This window comes from Carlito syrichta, unplaced genomic scaffold (genome assembly GCF_000164805.1).
Source record: "Carlito syrichta isolate Samal-C Ts95f unplaced genomic scaffold, Tarsius_syrichta-2.0.1 Scaffold315355, whole genome shotgun sequence".
Classification (NCBI taxonomy): Eukaryota; Metazoa; Chordata; class Mammalia; order Primates; family Tarsiidae; genus Carlito; species Carlito syrichta.
The window spans coordinates 44,617-68,092 of NW_007259451.1; the positions used below are offsets into that span (position 1 = coordinate 44,617).

The window sequence follows — 23,476 nt, forward strand, 5'->3', positions numbered from 1 at the left end:
CCCAGGCCACACCTGCACACCTGGCGCGGGGGCCGCCGAGGGCGCGCGGGGACTGAGGACACGAGCGAGCGTCTCCCCTCGAGGGCTCCGGCGTGATCCGGCCCTGCCCGCAGGTAAGGCGCCCTCTTTCCACCCTCGGAAGACGGGTTCCCTGGGTAGGAAGAGCCAACTGGAGGGTCTTCGGCCTCCTCGGCCCCCTCCTACCTCGGGACCCTGACCTTCCGGTGCTTCGGGGGGTCGCGTCTCCATCCCCATCTCCCGCCACTGGCCACCTCGGCCCCTTCCTCCCCCGCCAGCAGTGGACTCAAGACTTGCCCACCGGGACGTAGAAACCTCGGGGGCGGACGAATCTGCCATCTTTCTGCCCCTCCCGGGAGCCCCCTTGAACAACTGGGCACAGAAGCGCATGACCGCAGTATTCAGGATGCTGTCTAGAATTCTGGTTCTTGAAAGGCTTGGACTTGCAAAGCTGGAGCTGCCAGGGCCGCACGCCCTTAGTGGCACTAAACGCTTGGGGGAACCCAGGGGCCATGAAGTGCAGTCACAGGCTCTTCACCTGACATTTATAGGGTGTTTTACAGTTTATAAGGCACTTTTCACAGACCTTGATCCTGGGAAACATTCTGGAGCATTCCTCAGAAAACTCCTCTTCCAGCAGACTGGGGGTTCCACCCCAGGGAAGGGTAGCATTCCCATAGGAGGACCCTCAGTCCTGAGATGAGCTTGGATAGTTATTTGAATAAGAAGAGTGTGAATACCTTGGCACTTTTGAAAAAAAAAATCCATTTAAAATAGCCATACCTACACCCAGTGGGGGAACTCTGGAGTCCCCAACATTCAGATGAATGAGACTAGAATCCACCCATTGCCCAAGCTTTATAAATTAAAAAGCACTTTTGTTGTCTGTATAAAAGATGTTTGTAAATAACTATGCTTCCATGGTGTGAGCAAGCTTTTCTACGTTGATTAATTAGTAACAGCACAAATACAAATCAACCAAACAGTACTTTCCCCTCTACTGCATTTCCATGGAATAGAGTTATAATTAGACAGTGTTTGAATTGCCCTAGTTCTGTTCCAGAACGTTTTCACCAGTGAGAATGTGAGCCATCAGGTATCCAACAGTGCTTCTTCAGTCTTCAACCTAATGGAGGTAAAAGAAAATTCTGAACAAACTGTTCTTAGAAGATACTTTGGAGGACAGAGATAATACAAGCAAAAATACACAGTGTGAGCACCCCTGTCATCAAGTATCTCAAACCCCAAATATTTATTAAGGGTCTAATAAGAACCAGGCACAATGAAAAAAAAAATCATATGGACCAGTTTTATAGAGACAAGCTTGGACGGACAGAGAATTTGAAAACCCCAGAGCCAGAAGGAGCCTCAATGACTGCCACTACCAACCTTGTGTCCAGGTAGACACCTGTGTCCCTGGGCTGCCACCCCCTTTCCAAGTAGGTCAGGTAGCCCCATATCACCCATTTTGTCTGTTCCAGAAGTTAGAGGTTCCCTATTCCGTGAGGGTGCCTGATTGGGTCTTACAGAACTTGCTTTGTTAAAGAGTTCTGTCTTACGCTGAGACAAGATCTAAACTCTCTCCCTTGACTCCCTGCCACCCCTCCCCCAATCTAGCTGATTGTATTGGAATACCAGTACATGGGATTGGCCCAAGTCAAGATTTGTGACTTGAGACCCTTGGCCACATTTAACCCCCAGGGGTGTTCTGTTCCCTGCAGAATCTTAGCCACAGTATCTTAGAACAACCTAAAACCCATTCTGCACCCAGAGACACACTGACCCTGCTGCAGGATGTTGGGTGGGCTGTCTATTCCAGGATCCCTAGCTTGGCAGTCAGTCCCTGTGTGACAACGGCACTCCCCCCCACTATGATTTCCAAGTAGCCCCACCCACTTTACATTGCTGTTACCTGCCTGGACCCTGTCTAATGACTCTTCCTGGGGTAGCTCTTGAAGACAGGCTTGTTATCTCCCATAAAACGTAGTACTTTCTGTGTGCAAAGCACTAAGCTTGGGGGGAGGTTAGAAAGATTTTAAATGATAGACTTGCCTCCCAAGGAGTTCTCTGGTTAGTGAAAAGCTAGAAATATCAAGTAAGTTCATTTGCTGGGGCCTGGAGGACATGGAGGAGGCTGGAGGGAGGTAGAGCTGAGAAGAGGAGGTCTAGACTGCCAGTTAGGTCAGAGCTTTGTTCTCCAGTGAAGGTTTTGAGTGGGGGCGGCAGGAACAAGTCAGTGTCTGGGAAGTTACATATGCCAGCAATGCCCTTGGGACTGTGGAGGAGTGAGGCTAGGGTAACAGCTGGATTCAGACCATCCCAATTTTCTGGGACAGAATTAGAGCCACGGTGTTGGCAATGGAGGGTGGAGGCAGGTGAGAATGAGAGGCTGGACTGGGGAGCCTGAGGCAAGAGACCTACCAAGGGCAACATCTGAGGTTAGAGTCTATATGAGTGAGAGCAGGGTGGTGCCCTTGAAAGAATTAGAGAAGTCAGGAGGAGGAAATATTTCTTAGGAAAGTTGTGAGACAAATTCTTTCCCAAAAGAGTTGAAGTGGTGAGAGGGCTTTTGGGAGGAGGTGCCCTTGAAAGGGAATGGGGGGAGGTCTCAGGGGGAGAGAATGCACCCTGTGGAGGTCTTCTGCCTAGCTAAGAGGTCTTTGAAGCCAAGGCAGTGAGAACCTCACCAAGAGAGGGAGGGGGCAGAGAGAGAAGGGGCCTATGGACAGGACACCAGGGAGGGCGAGGAAGCAGAGGGGTTGTTAGGAGACCTGGTATTGGCACTTCTGGAAGAAAGGTTCCCAGAGGGAACTCCAGAGAGAGCATGGAGAGAGGCAGTCACTGTGGACTGAGGTGTAAAACGATCCATCTCTTTTCAAAAGCTTCTTGACAACATGCCCCGAGAAATGTTCAGAGCAGCAGTTCCACTATTAAATCTCTCCAAGAATGCCACACCGGTTTTTCTCTACTTGAACCCCTCTGGAGACTCTGATTGCTTTCGAACACACTGCCCAGATACAAGGTCCTGCCTCTGCCTCACCTCCCTGGGCTCGTGCTCACTAGACTGCTTATATTCCCTCCATGCCTTGCCTGCGCGCTCACCACACTGTGCATGGAGCTCCATCTGTCTGAAGTCTCTGTCTGTCTGCTTTGCTCACCAGCAACTGCACCTTCCACGTGCAATTAGCACAGGCCCTTTTCTGAGAAGCCTCTGCAGCCAGCCCCTCCATGGGGCACCTTCCACATCACCTGTTAACAGCTGGTTAATGTTTCTCTCCCCTGTTGGCTAAGAGCTGCTGGGGAACAGGGAGCTCCGTGAATGTCTGGTGCATACCTGTGCACATAACTGAATGTTTCTACTCACAGAAAAGGCTAGGGACGTGAAGACAATGATATCGATGATGGTTATTTTGATTTCACTGTCATTGAGTACTTCTTATATCCAGATGCCATCCTCAGAAATGTACATGCCTTCTCTCATTTAGTCCAAATAAACAATTCTGCGTGTTAGATAATATTACCCCAATTTTACAAATTGCTCAAGTTGCTTAAAGTAATGTGGAAGTGATAGAGCCAGGATTAAAGCCCGTGTTCATATAGCTCCCACTACCATCACCTTGGCTCAATCATCTTTATTATCTTCCTCTTCAAGGGATCTGACCTTTTCCCCCACACACAGAGGACTCATGGGAAGTGCATCCACTTCCTAACTACCTCTCCTGACACCTGCTTGTTTATCATATGTTTTATAATTACTGAAATGAAGCCAACTCCAATGTTGGGGTCGAGGTAAGTAAATTACAGAAGATTCACATGATAAAAACAGGAGGAAGCCGTTGAAAATGCTACTATGAAGCATTCCTAACAAGGAAAAAAAACATGAAAAATGAGAGCACAAAAACTGTATATGCTGTGTGATGATAAACATATAAAATATGTAAGCAAAGGGGAAACGTCCATGTGTATCACTGACTGGGCAGTTGATCTATTAGTGGCAGAGGAGTCAAGGAGGATATTAGGTTTGGCCTCTGGGAAGTCCTGAATGTTGTTTCTCTTTCAGTGTGAGGGACAAAGGGAAGACCTGGCGTGGTCACAGGGGAGGCAGCCAGCGGAGGACAGCAGCTTGAAGGTGTAAGAAAGACATCAGGCAAGGGTTACCCTCAGAAGCGAGTGGAGGCAGGAGGCTGTGGTGTGGGAACTGAAGGCATGGAGATAAGGAGAGAGAAGGCAGGGAGTCCAGAGAGTGGATGGTTGCTGGGAAGGAGGGGTGGGTAGGACCGAGGGTTTGAGGAGAGTGGCAGTACCACTACTCTTACAGCATCATCCCAGGCCCTTCCCCAGGCAGGCCGCCAGTTTCTGGGTGAATTCCACACTGTGATGCCCATCTTAGTGGCACTGTTTTCTGGTTGGTCTGCTTAGCCACAGTATAGTGTAGCCCCGGGCCTGCAACTTCCTACGCACAGGCCCTTGTCCCTCGGTGTGGCCTGGCGTTATGTTAGTGCTTGGTTTTGAGCAGAGCTGCTTCATGCTCTGCCCCTGGAAGGCACTGTGGTCCCTGGTGGTTCAAGTCCTGGTTCAGCCCCTTGATAGTCATGTGACACTAGGCAAGTTACTTAACCTTTTCCACACCTATAGAATGGATTTAATAAAGCTTACCGGCTTAGAGGGTCACGATAAGAATTAAATAATCTGTGTAAAATGCTTGGCATAGTACCCGACACATAATGCTTAACAAAGGTTAGATTTTTTTGTATTGATGTTATTATAATACAGTTGATGTTTTGGTACCAAAATATTGGACTTTACATTTATCCCCATTAAATTGTCTCTATTATATTTACTTAGCTCCCAAAGTTTCTGTAGCTTGTCAAAACCTTTGAATCTTGATCATCTTGAGCTAATCATTTTGTCTACTTACTTGATACACGTTTTTTGGCTTTGTCATCTAAGATATTGATGAAAGTGATGAATGGAGGGGAAGGCAAGAGAGCTCTGTGGCATGCCTCCAGGAACCTTACAAAAAAAAAAGCCTGGGTGCAGTGACTCATGCCTGTAATCCCAAGCACTTTGGGAGGCCAAGGGGGGAGGACTGCTTGAGCCCAGGAGCTCAAGACCAGCCTGGGCAGCATAGCGATACTTTGCCTCTACAACAAAATAAAAAAAGACTAGCCAGATTTGATGACACATCCCTGCTACTCAGGATGCCGAGGCAGAAGGATGGCCTGAGTCCAGGGTCGAGGCTGCGGAGAGCTGTGTTGGTGACACTGCTTCAACTTGGGCAACAGAGTGAGAACCCAACCCAAATAAATAAATAAATAAATTTTAAAGATTAAAGATTGCTCTTGCTCATTAATTAGGTCTCAGGTTATGACTGTTTAGCCACAGATACACTAATTAAATCATCCAACCATCCGTTTCTTTTGCTTGTGCTTGGGAAGTATCAAAAGGAGTTCTGCTGAAACTCAGATGTGCAAGGTCAAGAGAAGATCTTGACTAGCAGTCCAGGGTCCCTGTCTAAGATAAGATCAAAGTTCAGTGTGATGATATTATTTCCATGTGGCTACTCTAAACATCTTCTAGACTTCTATATATCATCAACGCCAAGTTGAGTCTTTAATTGGTGCAACTGACCCACTCGGAATCTAAAGTCTTATTCAACAGGTGTTTGTGGAGGGCTAGCCATGGGAAGTCACTGTATTGTGTTCCAGGTACAACAACAATGCACTTGAAGCCCCAGTGGCAGTGGGGAAGAAGGGAGGCAACCCAGACACCTCGGGGAGGGAATGTGCTGATGGGGAAGCAGCCAAACCTGTAGGTAGGTAGAAGGTGGCAAGGAGAGTACCTGCCACAGAGGAGGGGGGTCTTGAGCTGACTCTTGACTGTTCAGAGCTGTTTGCTCACAGGTGGGAAGTGGATGGGTGGAACTGGGGTGGAAGGAACAGAAGTACACAGCAGAGAGCCAGGGGAGAGCTTGGCTTGTTCCAGAAACTGCTGGTGGTCTGGGGTGACCATAGGCAAAGGGTTGATTAAAAATAGGTGAGGGATAGGAAAATTGGCCAGGATGGTGGCTCCCCAGACTTGGTTGTTCCTCAAAACACCTGGTGGGGAGACTTTCAAAGTTCTCTTACCAGACCCCACCATGGGAATTCTGATCAGGCATGGGAGAGGGGGTCTGAGTGTTCAGAAAACTTGGTGCTCATCCTGGTTGAAGCCCTTAGGGGCCGTTGCAGTCCTCAAGAGAGGATTGATGGGGGCAGGGGTTAGATTATGGCCATGGCTGTGCAGGAAGAGGGCAGGGGCAGGGTTTCCAGCACATGGAGACCATTTGGTTGTAGAGGTGGAGACACAGAGGGAAGTCCGACATTGTCCCAGGCTTCTGACATGAGAGGCGGCAGAGTCAGGGAGGAGGAGCAGGTTTGGGGTAGGCATGACTAACACTTGAGTTTGGAATTTGTGAGAATACAAGGACATTTAGGGGCTGGTGGTCTTGGAGGCTAATGGGGGTGGGATGAGGCAATTGGGGATGGGAGGTGGCTCTCTCTTCTTTCTCAGCTCAGCTGCAGGACTTGGCAGGCTGTCCCAGTCCTGGGGCTCCTGCCTCACGGAAAGGTCCCACACTTGGGGAGGATGGGTGAGAGCTCGTCACATTGTTTGCACAACCGAGTTTATTTGTCTACATGTGGCAAAGTTAGCTCTTCCGGCAAGGTAAGCTCTTCCTCCAGTTTACAGCATTGCCCTGTGGGTAGAGGAATGTGAGGGGGAGGGGAGAAAATGAATGAGTAGAACTTACCTGGAGCTGAGTAAACTTTCGAGGTGTTTACTTACCAGGCTGGGTTTCAGCTGCAGGGCTCCCAATGCCAGTAGAGGCTCCAGGAGGCAGGGTGTGGGCTGCCAGAGATAGCAGGGGTGAGGAGTTATTAGTCTTCAGAAGAGAAACAGGCAGTTGTTACACATATCCTGATACTGCCTACCATGTAAGACTACTTTTAGCTGAAACACGTCCTAACTATGACTAGGAGAGCTTGTGTGGACTCTCAAGTGGAATACGTTCAGGGCCAGACTCCATTACTTAGCAAGGAGTTCAAACTAGGAGTCACAGACCCTGGCTCCACTGGAGTCCTGGTCCTCTGAGCCTCTCTGTGTAATGTTCAGTGAGTTATTGCCCTCTGAGCTTGGGCTGGGTGATCAGTAAAATAAAAGGATCGAATGTCCTAGTGACTTTCACATCTCTTTTCAGAACCCCAAGCTTCCATGGAAGGACCTCAGGGATCTCAGCATGTCTCCTGTCAGAACACTTACACTCTCACCTGCCTTACATGGCGGGCTGCCACCATTTCATTAGAAGGAAGCTTTCTGTAGCTTTAAGGAGAGGTTTGACAAACAACTTGGGGTAGACAATCTCCGAAGACTCTTTCAATTCTGAAATTCTATAGTAGCCGATTCTTGATAAATTGGGGTATTTCATCTTAATGGTTTGGACTCCATGAGGTTAGCAAGAAATGTTTTTGATAACAGACCTGTGGCAGGAAATGAGTAGCCCATGGCAACAAGAATGGGTGTGGATGGCCTGTGTGTATGTGTGTGTGTGTCTGAGACAGGTGTGTCTGTTTGTTTTTATGAGGCTCCTGTCCACTTATCTGCATGGGAGTATGTGTCATTGCCTGTCAGGTCATTCTTCTCCTTTCTCTCTCTCTCTGTCTCTCTGTCTCTCTGTCTCTCTCTCTCTCTCTCTCTCTCTCTGTCAAATGTCAACCATCCTATGTCACATTTCAGCAAGCTCCTGCTCTTTGCTAGCTGTCAAGGAGTAAAGCAACTCAAATAATTTACAGTAGTCATGATTGATATCCAACCTATGACTTTTTTAAACTAAACAAGGCAATTTATATTAACCAGTAGATATGTTCTTCATCCAACATTGTCCTGATACCTTGAATTTTGTTTTATCCTTACTCTTTGTTTCTTCTAATGTTTGTATATGGAAATTTCAAGTATAAAGCAAAGTTAAAAGATCTTTCCAGTGAGTGTCTGTTCTACCACCTGGATTCTGGCATGGACATTTTATATATTTGTTGTATAACATGTCTATCCATCTTTCTATCCAGCCTTCAATCCACCTTATATTTTTTTGAAGCATCTTAGAGTAGATTACATATAGCAATACACCTTCTAAACATTTTAATATGCATAATATTATCATTTTTATTAGATTGGAAAATACAGTTCATAAAGTAAAGGAGAAAGAGAGAGAGGAGATTCACCTCTACAAGGAAGGGAAGGGGGCCAAAGCTTAGGAGAACATGGTGGCCATCTAATATACATATTATTAACTAGAGTTTCATATTTGCTTAGTTTTTTGTGTAAAAGTTATAGACAATGAAATGCACAGATCTGAAGTTTTTTGTTTTTTTTTAAATTTATTTTAAAGATGTAGGGTACAATTCAGGGTCAGGTATACAAATGTTCCTTATGAAGGTAGCCTTGAAATCCGAAGTTTACATTGTCTGAGGTTTGAAGACAACTCAAACCCTATCAAGATACAGAATGTAGCCGGGCTCGGTGGCTCAGCCTGTAATCCCGCGCTTTGGGAGGCTGAGGTGAGTGGATTGCCTGAGCCCGCGGGTTCGAGACCCGCCTGGGCAGCGAGACCTCATCTCTACAATAAATCAAAAAATTAGCTGGGCGTGATAGCGCACGCCTATAGTTCCAGCTACTTGGAAGGCTGAGGCGGAAGGATCGCCAGAGCCCAACAGGTCGAGGCTGCGGTGGCCGGGAGCGGCCACTGCACTCCAGTCTGGGCAACAGACTGAGACTCCAACTGAAAAGAAAAAAAGATACAGAATGTTATCCTCACTCCCAGAACATTCCCTCATACACTTTCCCATACACTGGATTCTTGAGCTTTAGGATCGGGGCGCTCTCCTAGATGCTGCTTAATGTATCCATAAGAGTGCTTCCCAGTTCTTGTTCCTGTCAGCCTGGTTATGTACTAGCACTTCAGAGTCTCTGGCAGGGGCAGGAGTGCATGAAAGCACTCTTAAGTGTCTCTTCTTAGAACAACACTAATCCTATCCTATCGGGTCAGGGCCTTATAACCTCATTTCATCTTAGTTACCTTCTAAAGTCCTTGTCTCCAGATATAGTCAATTGGGGTTAAGTCTTCAACTTATAAATTATGGGGAATAGCAAAATTGCTCATTACAACATGGTTCTTCCTAAAGACTTGTCCATCAACTCTGAACCAGGTGTACTAGTTGCCTGCTGAGAATTTGAGCTGGGCAGCTACGTGCAGACTTCCACATTTCCCACTGTGGGAATTTTTGACAGCTGGCCAGTATGATAATGCTGCTGTAACAATACTTCTACAACTTTCTACAAAGTGCTTTCAAGTACATAGTCTAATTTAACCTCTTAGCAAACCTGTGAAATAGGTATTGTGCTCATTTTGTGGATGAGAAAAATGAGGCACTGGACATTTTCTGGCCCAGGGCTCCTTAGTCAGTGGGGAATGAAATCCCTCTGCTCCAACTCTTGTAGATAGCACTGTGATGTTTTCATTAAGAGATTCATGGATTTCTTTCCCAGTCCCAAACTTTTAGTTTTCAAAGTGTATGTAGAAGGTTTTGGGATTTCTGTTGCCTATAAAATGAAGCAGCTAGGCCTGGTGCATTGCAGATGCACTAAAGATGACCCCATACACAAAAGTCAATTAAACGTATTCCTAATGAAGGAACTGACCTGGTAGACAGAAAGAAACCTTCCTGTGTCTAACTATGTAATGATCTATGTTGTCATTTTTTTTTTTTTTTTTTTGAGTTGGAGTCTCACTGTCGCCCAGACTGGAGCGCAGTGGCCGTTCCCGGCCACCGCAGCCTCGACCTGCTGGGCTCCGGCGATCCTTCCGCCTCAGCCTTCCAAGTAGCCGGAATTACAGGCGTGCGCCACCACGCCCGGCTGATTTTTTGATTTACTGTAGAGATGAGGTCTCGCTGCCCAGGCGCGTCTCGAACCCGCGGGCTCAGGCAATCCACTCACCTCAGCCTCCCAAAGGCGCGGGATTACAGGCTAAGCCACCGAGCCCTGCTTATGTTGTCATTTTTAAAGTCCTGAAATTAAGCCTGTCTTGTTCTGTGGATCAGTTCAACAGGGTTTGGATTCCTGATGCTGAAGAAGTTTGGCAGTCTGCTGAAATAGCAAAGGACTACAGGGTTGGGGACAAAGTCCTGCGACTCCTGCTGGAGGATGGAACGGTGAGGACCCTTGCTGCTCATAGCTGCAGTGATATGTAAAGCCATAACTGGGGGGTGTGTGGGACTGGGGGCGCATGGTCCCTGTGGGAACAGCCCAGGGGAGGGCGCACGAGAGGGCACCAGCACCCTCCCCCAAATGACTAGCTAGTGCCGTGGATCCATGGGTGCACTGGTACCACTCTCCTCCCCTTCCCCCGCCCCAGACTGCCCTACCTCAACCTGCCCTCTCTGTAATGAGGGTTCAGACACAGTAGCCAGTGCTGTGCCCTGTGCTGCATTTCCAGACTCTCAGCACTACTCGGAGAATGCTGAAACGTCATCAGCCATTTTGGCTTCGTGGCTCTCAGCAGAGCAACTGGAAGAAGATGAGAAACTTGGAGAAAAGTAGTTTGAGCCCAAGGCATACACTGGTGGAGAAAAATATCAAGATGGGAAGAGGAAGAAAAAGAGGGGGGGAGCTAGAAAATAGGCAAGGAGTGGGAGGAGACTGGAGGGAGAGAGTCAGTTTATGGATATACAAAAACACATAGAGGAGGGAGTGTGGCAGGGACAAGGAGACAAGGAGACAAGGACACCCTGCTTTGTGTAACGTTACGAGGTGCCTCTGTCAGTGCTGGAGTGGTGAGGGGGAGGCTCAGGATGAACTTCAGGGGTTGTGCCCATGGTGGGATGTGCTGGGGAGGAGTTTCCCTCTGAGGCTGCGTGTACCTTCTGATTATGCAGCTTCTGAAGATCTTGCATTTGCTTTAAGCGTCTGTCACGACTTATCCTTTCCCACCAGAGCTGTAACACAGCCCACTGGATTCGTAGCGAGGGTGACCTTACATTTTTAGAATCAAGTAGATGGGTGCAGAGCTAGATAGGGAATTTGTCCTCTATCTGGATGCCAGAGCTGTTCTGGGGAATCTCATATGAATATCAGATGCTGGAATTGACAAAGCATGTAAATGATCTCTGTAGAGATAGAAAGGACACAATATTTCCAATCAGATTGACCCAGGTTTGGGAGACATTGCCTAACATATTGGGAAGGGAGATGAACTTGGTGGTTAAAGGCACATCCTCTAGAATCAGACTGTCTGGATTCAGATCCTGGCACGGCCCCTTGCTAAGTCTGTGGCAGTGGGCCCCTTGGTTCCTCGTCTCTAAAACAGAATTAGTAACCACACACAACCGCAGGACTATGACGATCAGATGAGATCTCCCACATATTCAAGTGATGGAGAACATAGCTGCCTCCAGTTAGCTTTCATTTCTGTCAGTAACTCCTTGCAGCTTTTCTTGAATACCTCCTGTGCACAATCTGGGCTCTGAGCAGGGATCAGATGACTTTGTCAGGGGAGAAAATCCTCAAGGCAGCATCTGCAGGGGCAGTTTACTGCTTTCATAATATCAGCAGGGTTTCAGGTGACTGCATTCCTGGCCCTGAACCAACCACCTCTGCAGAGGACAGAGAGAGGTAGGTAGGATTTGGGCAGCTAGACTGCTCTTTCACTTAAGCTTTTGTCAATACTGTGAGGATCCTATTTGGTGTAGGAAAATGTCACCTCCTCTCTGCCTGTTAATGTGATGTTCTTCACCTCTTTTCCCCTCCCCTACAGAGTGTCCGTTCTGTCTTTCTCTCCTTCTGGGTTTCTCTCACATATACAAAGGCTTAACCAGAAATGGGGATTCTTGATTTAAAACAGAAAACGGAAGAGCTCAGGCAAGGAAAATAAACATTATGTATGAGAAGCATTTTTCTTCATTTTATTCCCAAAATAAAAGTGTGTAGGTTGAGAATGTTCTGGCTGGGGGCAGGTCCACAATTCGGTTGCCTCGGGTGACAGTGGGACAAGCCCCTCCATAATGGTCTGTGTCCAGTTGTCTCGGATTGCCCTGAGCTGCTTAACTCATGCACCAGACCAGCCAGCCAACAAAAACCCCTGTCAGCATTGGCAGGAGCCATTGTGACAGGGAAAGAGCAAGGCTTCAGAGCAAGACCCACACTAACTGTGTGACCTTTCTGAACCCATCTCATTGGGGTAGTCATGTTCTCCCTGGAAGGCAGTTTTGAGGATTAAATGAAACAATCCATGCTGAGTGCTTGGCATGGGGTCTGTACAGTGGCACCTGCTGAGGGGTAACCAGGCCACCTCGTGAGGGTGGTCCAGGACCAGGGATCAAAAGGAAGCCTACCGAACTGGCTGAGTACCAAGAAAGCAACCTGGGAAGGTGGAGGAGAAGCAAGCTTTTTGAGTGACCTTGCTCGAGTCGCCTTTACCTCTCTGGGCTTCACCTCCTCCAGTCATGAAATGAGAATGAAGGAGTTAGAACACTGACACATGGAGGGACCAATTTTCTGTGGTATCTACACCATGAGGTATACTAACCCTACCTTCATTCTGCTTAGGCAGCTACTTGAGGAATACCAGGGGAAACCCGGTGGGAGAGGGACTGGCCTGAGAAAGTCGCTTGGCCCAGGACTGAGAGTGGTAGGAACTGGCAGCCCTGCTGGGGGATCCGAGAGCCCTTGGGCACATGAGTGGCTGTAGACAGGAGTCACTGCACCAGGGGCCTTTGACAGAGAGACGGCTGCCCACACAGGCTGCTTTTGGTACTCACCACCAAGTGTGTCAGCTTTTGGGTGGAGACTTGGCAACCTTAGAGCTGTAAGGAACCTCAGGTCATCATGTCATTTTTGCGGCAGCATCTTATTTTCAGATGAAAACTTTCGTGGTCCCCACATTTGAACCAAGTGGAGTCCCTGTGGGAGAATCAGGAGTGGGCTCCCAGATCCCTGCCCACATGATTTTCTACCACCACTTATTGAGGCCTCTATAGCTCTGGGGACCCTTGGTATGGTCTAGCACCTCTTCATAGATCAGAGAAGTGAGGCCCAGAGAGGGTGAGTGATTTTCCCGAGGATACATAGCCAGTGCCCTGGTCCCCTGGCTCCCACTTTTCATTACCCCAAGAGTCAGCTATGAAGATTGTTTCCTCATTGCTATATATCAGTTTGTTTTTCACTGTTCGTGATGACCCCAATGCAGGGTGGACAGGACAACGGACAGTGATTCAGCAGAAGCACCAAATATATTTTATTTCCAGAACTCTAACTTCACCTTTGTCCATAGGAGCTGGATTATTCCGTTGATCCCAAGTCTCTGCCTCCACTTCGGAATCCCGACATCCTCGTGGGTGAGAATGACCTCACTGCCCTCAGCTATCTCCACGAGCCCGCGGTACTCCACAATCTCAGAATCCGCTTTGCAGAATCAAAACTCATCTACACCTACAGTGGTAAGGAGTGAGATTCTAGGAAGTAAGGAACAGCACTGAAACGTAATGCCTGCTGTCTAGAGCATCCTGGTGATAGTTGATGCTCATTTATGCTGAGTATCTAGCATTTGTTATAAAAAGAAGTGACTAGCTATGGAGAATCTTCAACAAGAACCAAGACTGGACTTTTAAGAAAAAGAGATGTGACCAAAGATTGTGTCCAAGTTTGTCATTGGATTTGATACATTTATTATTTATTTGGGGGCAATGATATTGTTTACCTTGTGAATTACAAAATCCTCTCCATTTTGGGGCACTTCCACCCATCAACTCATCCACCCATCAGAATAGTCCAAAGATGCACTCATAAGCGGGCCCTAATCACTGGTTGCATGGGCACAAGGGTGGGATCTGCAGACACTGGACACTGCTAGGGAAGGGAGGGGGGGAAAGATGGAGGGAGAAGGCCAAGTCCACTATCAGGAGGAGAAGGGGCCTGCTAGAAACCCAAATGTCACCTGCATGCAACTTATGTAGTAAGTCATCTCTCATACCCCACAACTCTAAAATTAAAAAAAAAAAAGAATAGTCCAGAGATGTAGGTGATTGGCAGGGAACCACGTGTCAGCTTACCCATCCGTCAGCCTAGTCCAGAGACAGATAATTTCAATGCCTTGACTGACCTGTCCAAAGTCACACAGAAGATTTACTTAGTGGCAGCACTGGGGTTTCTCAAATGAACCTGGAGGTCTGGGTGGCAGTAAGAATCTTATAACTTCATCTGACATTTTTCCTCAGGAATCATTTTGGTGGCCATGAATCCCTATAAGCAGCTGCCGATATATGGTGATGCCATCATCCATGCCTACAGCGGGCAGAACATGGGTGACATGGACCCACACATATTTGCCGTGGCTGAAGAGGCGTACAAGCAGATGGCCAGGTAGCTTCCTGCCAGGCAGAGCTTCCCCTTACTCTGCAATGCTCCCTGCCTTTGCTGGACCCTCACAACAAAGGAGAGATATCTGGGCTGGGCTTACTAAGAGATGGTCGGGCCAGGGGGCTGCTTTGCTGAGCAGATTACCTGTAATGAATAGCAAATTACTGTCCAGACCAAGTTTCCTTTTGTGGTGTGTTTGGTTGGAGGAGTATCGTGTTATTCTCTACTGTGGAAGCAGAGTGTCCTGGCAGGCAAGCATAGGTTTCAGCTGCAGGAGATTTGGAACTGGATCCTCAGAACACCGCTTGGTTTGTATATGGCTTTGTGGAGTTCTTGTTTTGCTAGAAAACATGTGACAAAAGCCTTCTGTGAACCAGGTACCATCCTCACATTCCTAATAACTCGGGTACCCTCAGCATAGCGCTTGATGGTCAGGTTCATGTTGCCCTTGCTTGATGCTAGATGGTTGACACTAGACTGGAAGTCAGGAGACCTGACTTTAATAATCCCAGCCCTGTTCTACCTGCCTGAGGGACAGACAACTTGGCATGTCGTTCACCTTCTCAGTCTTCATTTCCACTCTGAAATGAAAGAACTGGACCGGGGGTCTACCTTTTAAGTCCCTTCCAGCATTCACATGGGAGGCTGTGTGCTCTGTGGCTTGTGGCGAGTCACTTTACCTCTCTGAGTCATCATTTTGCTCATCTGTAAAATAGATATCCATGTCATAGGATTTTTGTGAAGCTGAAATGAGAATCTGTGTTTAATGCCAGGGCAGTAGACTGAGCTTCAGGGAGTCACCTACCCAAGGTCAGGCAGCAAGTAAAAGTACTGGGATTTGTGCTCAGATCATTAAACTATACGTATAATTTATTTTTCTCATAACTATTCTCTTTTGCTTTAGTGTTTTCATCTGTAAAGTATAGGAGAATAAAAACATAATTTGATCTTTGTGGTGGCCATGACAGTTTGGAAAAGAACTTTCACATACAGTGGTCTCCTTTGGTCTTACAACACTCCTGTGACGTGGATATGAGGCCACCGTTATTGGCCTCATATCACAGATGGGAAACCTGAGGTCCAGGACCTCTACCTGCCACCTCTTTACTGTATAACCCTGGGCATAGCACCCGAGTTTCTTCAGCTTTGTGTTCTCATCTGTGAGCTGGATGCTCAAAGAGTACCCATTCATAGTTCTGCTGCTTATGATCAGGAGGAAAGTAGTGGCTTACACAAGGTAGATGTGTGTTGAAAAGTCTGATGGGCAATCTTGGGATAGACTGAACCTCTTCTGAGTCATCAGAGGCCTGGGGCTATCTGGCTCCCCTGTTGCTGGGATAAGACCCTCATCCTCAGGGCCAAGCTAGTGCTCAGCCATCTCCTCCATATTCTAGGTGACAAGATGTCTGGGGGGAAGAGTGCAGCCCTCCTGGTTAAGAAGACTTCCCAGAAGTGCAAAGCACCTCTGCTCACAGTTCATTAGCTAGGATCTACTCACATGGCTACACATGGCCATGAGGGAGGCTGGGATACATAGTCTTTCATATGAATGGCTACATACCAGCTAATAATTGGGGTATAGTCCCTAAGAAAGAACAAGAGAATGAATGTTAGGTAGAGAATTCGCAGAATCTGCTGCATCAAGATTCCTTCCAACCCTAAAACACTCATAATTCTGGGTTTCTCCCTGGTTCCCTGCAGGTATCCCAGAAATCTCGGTGAGTAGAATTTGGGTGTTGGCAGTATGAGCTGGTTGGAACTGTGGGGCTGTGCCGGGCTTTGCCCTGAGAGCCAATTTCTCCTTGGGGCTCTATCTGTGTCTCTGTAATAACAGAACAGAGCATAAAACAGGTTTCTGTTGCCCCTGCTTGATGCTAGACTGGAAGTCTGGAGACGTGGCTTTAGTAATCCCAGTGCTGTTCTACCTGCCTGAGGGACACCAGGCATGTTGTTCACATACTCAGTCTTCATTTCCTCTCTTTGAAATGAAAGGACTGAGCTGAGGCTCTACCTTTAAAGTCCCCTCTAGCATTCACATAGGAGACTGTGTGCTCCGTGGCATGTGGCAAGTCACTTTACCTCTCTGAGTCATCATTTTGCTCATCTGTGAAATAGATATCCAGGTCATAGGATTTTTGTGAAGCGTAAATGAGAATCTGTGTAAAATATTCCACCTAGCACCTGACATGTGAGTCATGCAAGATACATAGAACAGCATTATAAGGTTGCATATCACAGTCTTATGACATGAAAAGTTTAATGCATTTTTTAAGAAAATTTCTAAATTATGTAACAGAGCACGTTGGCTTACAGAGTGCATATGTTCCCGAGCATCTTTTGAATAATTGTCCTCAAAATAATGTCTTCAAAATGTTTTTGTATTTAAGTGGGATGTGCAGAAAGGAATTGACGTGAGACCCGAGACTACTATCTTTAGAGGGCTACTTGCAAGGTTGGCCTGTAGCAAGACTCTGATTTCAGGAAGATTCCTACCACTTCCTAGTTGGTCAAGTGGCTCACTGTACCTATACTTCAACTGTTTGTATAAACAGTGGGCTTTCTGCTTAATACGTGCTTTCCTTGTGGGAGTCTGGGATTTTGGTGTATGCTGGGCATTGAGTTTCTAATGCGCTTTCCTGGCAGACAACATTTCACACGTGCTGTCAAGTTCATTGCCAGGGGAGTTAAGAGTGTCCTATGTAACTCGACTGGCAAGGACCCTTGGAAATTTACCCTGGACCTTGCCCCATATGCCTTTGCTCTTTGTGATTTTTTGTGTATCCTTTTGATGTAATAAATCTTAGCTGTGAGCATAACTGTGTGTGGAGTCCTGCAAGTCATCCTGACAAATCACCGACCCTGGGATTACTCTTGGGGACTCTCAACACAGGGGACATAGCAGGAAACAAAATTATGAGTTCTGTATGATCACATAGAAAAAACAAGTCTGGAAGGAAATTCACTGAGATGTTAAAAAAAAACCTCAGTTACTTTAGAGGGATGAAACAGTTTCCTTTCTTCTGGCTTGTCTGCATTTTTCTTAATGAGCATATGTTGCCTTTTTAATGGGAAGACATTAACATTTAAAAATTCTTTCATTTATTTGCTTCAGGAACAAGAGAAATCAGTCCATAATTGTTAGTGGGGAGTCAGGTGCCGGAAAGACAGTGTCTGCTCGCTATGCCATGAGGTACTTCGCCACCGTCAGCAAGTCAAGCAGTAACGCTCACGTGGAGGACAAGGTCCTGGCGTCCAACCCCATAACTGAGGTGTGTGCCACTGTGGAGGCCAAAGACGAGTTGATGTTGATGATTGAGATGTGTGCTGGATAGTGTATGTGCTGCCCTGGCTATCTCAAGTTCCCACCCTTTAAAGACTGTGAAGAGAGGGCAGAAAAGGCCCAGGAAGTCTGTTCTCTGGTGGGATTTGAAAGAGGTGGAGGCAGAGTTGCTACTTCCAAGGCTCCCTCCTCCTCTACTTGCTGGGCTAGAAATGCTATCATCAGACTTCAGGAGTTTCCTGTTCATATTTACATCCCTGGGGAAATGTCCTCAACCACTGACATTGATCGTACACTGAGATCACTGCTGGCAAGACCATGTGTATTTGGTTCACTTTTGCTTACCAGGCATGTAGCACATAGTATATGCTGAGTAAATATATGTTGACAGACAGCATGAAGTCCTTGGCAGGAAGTACAGGATGTGTACATAAGAAAGGTTCATCTAGAAGGATGGTGCTCAGGAAGGGAGGGGGCAGGCAGAGAGAGATGGAAATCAAGAACCGAAGCAAATGACAAAAATCATGCCCAGAGAGTGGGAGGGATGGGAGAGAGTGGTTTTTTGGGTTGAGTGGAAAGTTTGAGTAGGGAAACAGTAAAGAGTAAGGACAGAAATAAAGACTGAATGAAGAACGCTTATTTTTTAATTGGGCATCTATAATATTGGGGGCATGAATGAGCTGAGGCACTTTGTATTATCTTATTTAATCCTCCCAACTCTAAGTGTGTTAGTAGTTCAGGCTGCTATTAAAAAGTACCATTGACCGAGTGACTTATAAACTGCAAATTTATTTCTCAAAATCCTGGAGGCTGGAAGTCCAAGATCAGGGTGCCCACAGGACCCTTCCGGGTTGTAGACTGCCGTGTCCTCACTGCACTCTCATGTGGCAGGGACAAAAGAACAACAGATCTCTCCGGGGTCCCTTTTCTATGGGCACCAAAGTCCCATTCATGAAGGTTCTACTCTCATGACCTAATTACCTCCCAACATACAGCCATTTCAAAATATGGATTTGGGATGTGGGGGGCACAAACATTCTGTCCATAACAGTCTGATGCATTTTATTCCCATATTACAGATAGAGAAATTAAGACTGGGAGTAATGAAATAGCTTTTGAGGCATTACACAGATACAAAAAATAGAACCCAGGGCCAGGAGGCATCAGAACCCATGCTCTTTCTGATCCTACTTAGGTCTCCTGGGGAGATTGAGCAGAGCCTTGACCAGCAGGTTCAGCATGTGTCCTGCTTTCTTCCTTCCTTGACCCCAGGCCTCCCTCTGCTAATAAGACCTTCCCCCAGTGTGCAGGATTGGACTTTACTAAAAACTGCTCCAATAATTTTGATGTAGAAATCTTTCCATGTCATTTTAAGAGAGTCCTGTGTTTTGTAGGCTGTCGGAAATGCCAAGACCACCCGCAATGACAACAGTAGCCGATTTGGAAAATACACAGAAATCAGTTTTGATGAACGAAATCAAATTATAGGAGCCAACATGAGAACCTACCTCCTGGAGAAATCCAGAGTTGTCTTTCAAGTAAGGATAAAAGTATTAGTTAAATTTCCTTTTCCTAACTTTTTGAGTATTGTTTACATGTATATTTTCATTGGATAGCCTACTTTATTCTATGACTTGAAGAGTAGAGATTTCTTGTCCTTCACTTGCAGTTTGAATTCTTTTTTTCTGTTTATCAAAAATAAAAATTGATAGATAGGTGCAATATTAGGCAAGTTGCTTGACTGAGGGAAAAAGTTACAACTTTTACATTTGGGGCACTTACAAAATTCTTATAGTTTAAAAATCAAGTTTGAACCAGGCACTGTAGCATGCACCTGTAAGCCCAACTACTCAGGAGGCTGAAGTGGGAGGACTGCTTCATCCCAAGAATCTGAGGCTGCAGTGAGTTATGATCGCACCACTGCACTTCAGCCTGGGCAATAAGCAAGACCCTGTCAATCATTTAATCAACCAACCAATCAATCAATCAATCAAAATAATAAATAAGTAAATTTACTTATTTTAAACAAATCAAGTTTCTCTTTCTAAGAACACAGACTGTCTGAAATAGGCAAAATTATTAGACTGACTTGCCTATAAGAAACTGAATGGGATCAGAGCTGTTGATGGGAGTTTTAGGAGAAAGGTTTTTCTGTCAGTAAAAAGGAGAAAACTTTCATAGCTGTGGCCCAGGAGAAGAGCAGCAGTAAACCTTGCTTTGTAGGGAGTTTCTTAAAAACTTCAGCTATTGTGAATCAAGGCATCCACACTTCATAGGATATTTTCGTTTAATAACATTTTCTCTGGGTCGTTACTTGGAAGGTGACCTCAGGCGACCTGGTTCTCACCCAGTTGAAAGGGCCTGCTTGTGAACCAGTCATGGCTATTAGTGTCCATGACAGCAGGATTGTCCATCCAGATTTGCTGTCTAGAACCCTCCAGTTAAAAACCTGGCATTTTTGTTTGTAAAGAGTTTGTGTAATCTTTGGGACTTTTCTTTATTTTACAGTCAGAAAATGAACGAAATTACCACATTTTCTATCAGCTTTGTGCATCATCACAGCAGTCGGAATTTAAACATCTTAAATTGGGTATGTGATGAATGGTGTACGGAAGGGTCTCTCTTTACTGTAGGGGTTTAGAATCTAGGTTAGTATCTTCTGATTATAGTAGACTAAACTTTTTTAAAAAGTATTATCCAAAGACATAGATCCTTAGGTTTCGGGGGTGGAATTTGCTGTATCTAACTAAAGCTCATTGGGTGGTTGTGGTCATCCAGCTAGAATTCTCCACCTGAAAAAGACCTCTCAACAACTGGGTCTTATAGCTGTGAAGTCCCCAAACTTTCCTTTTTATTGGAGCATGCTTAGATAGTTGTTTTTCCCCATTTTTTTTTTTTTTTTTTTTTTTGAGTTGGAGTCTCACTCTGTCACCCAAACTGGAGTGCAGTGGCCGCTCCCGGCCACCGCAGCCTCGACCTGCTGGGCTCCAGCAATCCTTCCACCTCAGCTTTCCAAGTAGCTGGAACTACAGGGAACTACAGGTGCGTGCTACCACGCCTGGCTAATTTTTTATTTATTGTAGAGATGAGGTCTTGCCAAGTTGCCCAGGCAGGTCTCGAACCCGCAGGCTCAGGCAATCCACTCACCTCAACCTCCCAAAGCATGGGATTACAGGCTGAGCCACCGAGCCCGGCTCCCCATCTTTTTAAAACAAACCACCCCCATTATAATTTGAACTTCCTTGATGAATCAGGGTCATTCGTTATGTGTAGTCATAATGAATTCTGTTTCGGGGTGGCTAAGATGTGGAGCTATTTGTCCTTAAGCTCAGATATACTATCACAGCTGTCCTGCCTTGGCCGTTTGTGCTATGTTGGCAGATAAGAAGCATCAGAGATAACATCTAGTGTGTTGGAGTTGAACTCATACTCTCTAATTTTGGAGAAGTTGCTTGTACATCTTGGAATCTAAGTTTCTGCAGATTTCACATGAGGATAATATCTTTGCCCTTGTCTGCCAAACAGAATGTGAAGTGAGCATGCAGAAGGGCTTTCTGAAGGGTCCTCTATTATTTAAATACTAGATGTCTGTATACAGTCATAATCTTTTTTGGTTGTTTGTTTGTTTGTTTGTTTTGAGTTGGAGTCTCACTCTGTCGCCCAGACTGGAGTGCAGTGGCCGCTCCTGGCCACCGCAGCCTCGACCTTCCGGCGATCCTTCCGCCTCAGCCTTCCGAGTAGCCAGAATTACAGGCATGCGCCACCACGCCCAGCTGATTTTTTTTTTATTTATTGTAGAGATGAGGTCTGGCTGCCCATGCGGGTCTCGAACCCGCGGGCTCAGGCAATCCACTCACCTCTGCCTCCCAAAGGTGCGGGATTACAGGCTGAGCCACCGAGCCCGACTATAATCTTGATTGTGGTAATGGTTTTATAAGGGTATGTGTACATCAGAATCCATCAACTTGTATATCTTAAATGTATGCCATCTATTGTACAACTGAGAAACCTCAGGAAAACCCGTATAAAAACATAGGCATGGAACAAAAACCATGAGCTTTACAGTTAGGCCCATGATTAAATGCTTGTCTACTATCAGCTAAGGGACCTTGAGTGAGTCTCTTCACTTTTCTGAGCCTGAGCTTCTGTGTCTGTAATATGGAATTCTGAGGAATAAATGGAATAACCTATGGAAAGTGCTTGACATAGCTCATTAAGTGTGAATTTCCCTTCTTATTTCTGATAAACACATATATCCAAACTTCTGTGTTACAGACATCACAAATCTTACTCTTTGATTTCAGGGAGTGCAGAAGAATTTAATTACACGAGAATGGGAGGCAGTACTCTCATTGAGGGTGTGAATGACCAGGCCGACATGGTAGAGACGCAGAAGACATTCAAGCTACTGGGTAAGAGAAAATATCCCATCCGAGGGTGTGGCCGTTTTCTCTAAAGAAAAGGAAAAGCAGGAATTCCCAGCATGCATGTGTTCCAAATATGCCTCAGAAATTCTAATTTTAGGATGAGCCACCGGAACATATTTAGAGACTAAGTGGTCAAGACTACTTTTTCCTTGAAACAGTTATCTCGTTTTCCCCCTCAGGCTTACTGGCTTGCTATTAGAGGTGGGGCTGTTAGCCCCATGGATGCATGTAAGCTCTTCTGAGCTAACTACAAAGAAGACTGGTGAAGCCATGGTCCAATTCAGTTCAGAAATGTAATGCTGGCCCCACTTGGCCTTCATTGGTATCTTGATGATGACAGTAAAATAATGAGCATTTATCTGGAACTTACTATGTGCTGGGCACCTTCCTGACCACTTTATCACCTGTATGCATTCATTTAAACCCTACACCCACCCTATGAAGTAGGTGCTGGCATTTTTCTCACTTTATAATAGGGAAACCAAGGCACAGAGATGGTAAATTATTTACCCAAGGTCAGGCGGCTAATATAGAGCAGACGTGGTTTTTGCACTGGGGGGGGGGGGTGTCTTAAAACATCTCTTTTTTGATGCAAAAAGCCAAATCCTCTTTTGTTTGGATGATGCATGGGTGGAGCAGGTACAGCTCTCACAGGACAGCCAGTTGTTCCCAATCTTTCCCCCACCTGACTTTTCCCCTGTGGGAAAAGCTCATGTTCAGAAAGGCGTTTATAAAACTAGTCATTCATTTTCTCGTTTTGTCTTATTCTAGATATACACATGTAACTGCCTGTCAAAGCTTCTGATCAGGGTGAGATGACGGGCTGTTTTTGCATCTTACAGAACTCTCTGACCACTATTTATTTTCATTGTTGTGGCCAGGTTGACTGTGTTCAAATGAAAAAGGCACAGAATCTGAGGTTAGGTTTGTGATCATAGTAGGCAAGAGGAACACAACTGAATAACGGAGAATGAGAACAAGATTGTTTCCTGAGCAAAATCATCATCAGATTCTGTTCCTTCAAAACTGCTTCAAGGAGAGGGTCATTTAAACATTTCAGAAGAATAAGGTATACACTTTGGGCACTAATGAACATTTTCTTAAAATAATTATCATCATGAGTTCAACCTTTTGTGGCTTAAATGACAGTTTCTTATTACATCACCAGATTCTGGGTTGCGGGGCTCAGCTGAGCACGTCTCCCATGATGGTGGCAGAGGCTAGGTCCTCTGAAGGCTGCTTCTCTCACATGGGCCTGGGAGGCCATCTTTTTCCAGGTAACCTTGTGAAGATGTTCCTGTAG

The 23,476-nt window shown here is 46.1% G+C and overlaps 1 protein-coding gene across 1 annotated transcript in view; it reads left to right on the forward strand.

The window, feature by feature from the left end:
• Positions 1–10,148: 10,148 nt before the first annotated feature.
• Positions 10,149–23,476, forward strand: part of MYO5C (myosin VC) — a 98,516-nt gene continuing 85,188 nt past the window's right edge. The window contains exons 1-7 of the mRNA XM_008072580.2: positions 10,149–10,265; positions 13,382–13,547; positions 14,325–14,469; positions 17,579–17,735; positions 19,141–19,284; positions 20,255–20,336; positions 22,051–22,158. Of these exons, the coding sequence (XP_008070771.1) occupies positions 14,342–14,469; positions 17,579–17,735; positions 19,141–19,284; positions 20,255–20,336; positions 22,051–22,158 (619 nt within the window). The 5' untranslated portion in view covers positions 10,149–10,265; positions 13,382–13,547; positions 14,325–14,341. The remainder of the gene's footprint in view (positions 10,266–13,381; positions 13,548–14,324; positions 14,470–17,578; positions 17,736–19,140; positions 19,285–20,254; positions 20,337–22,050; positions 22,159–23,476) is intronic.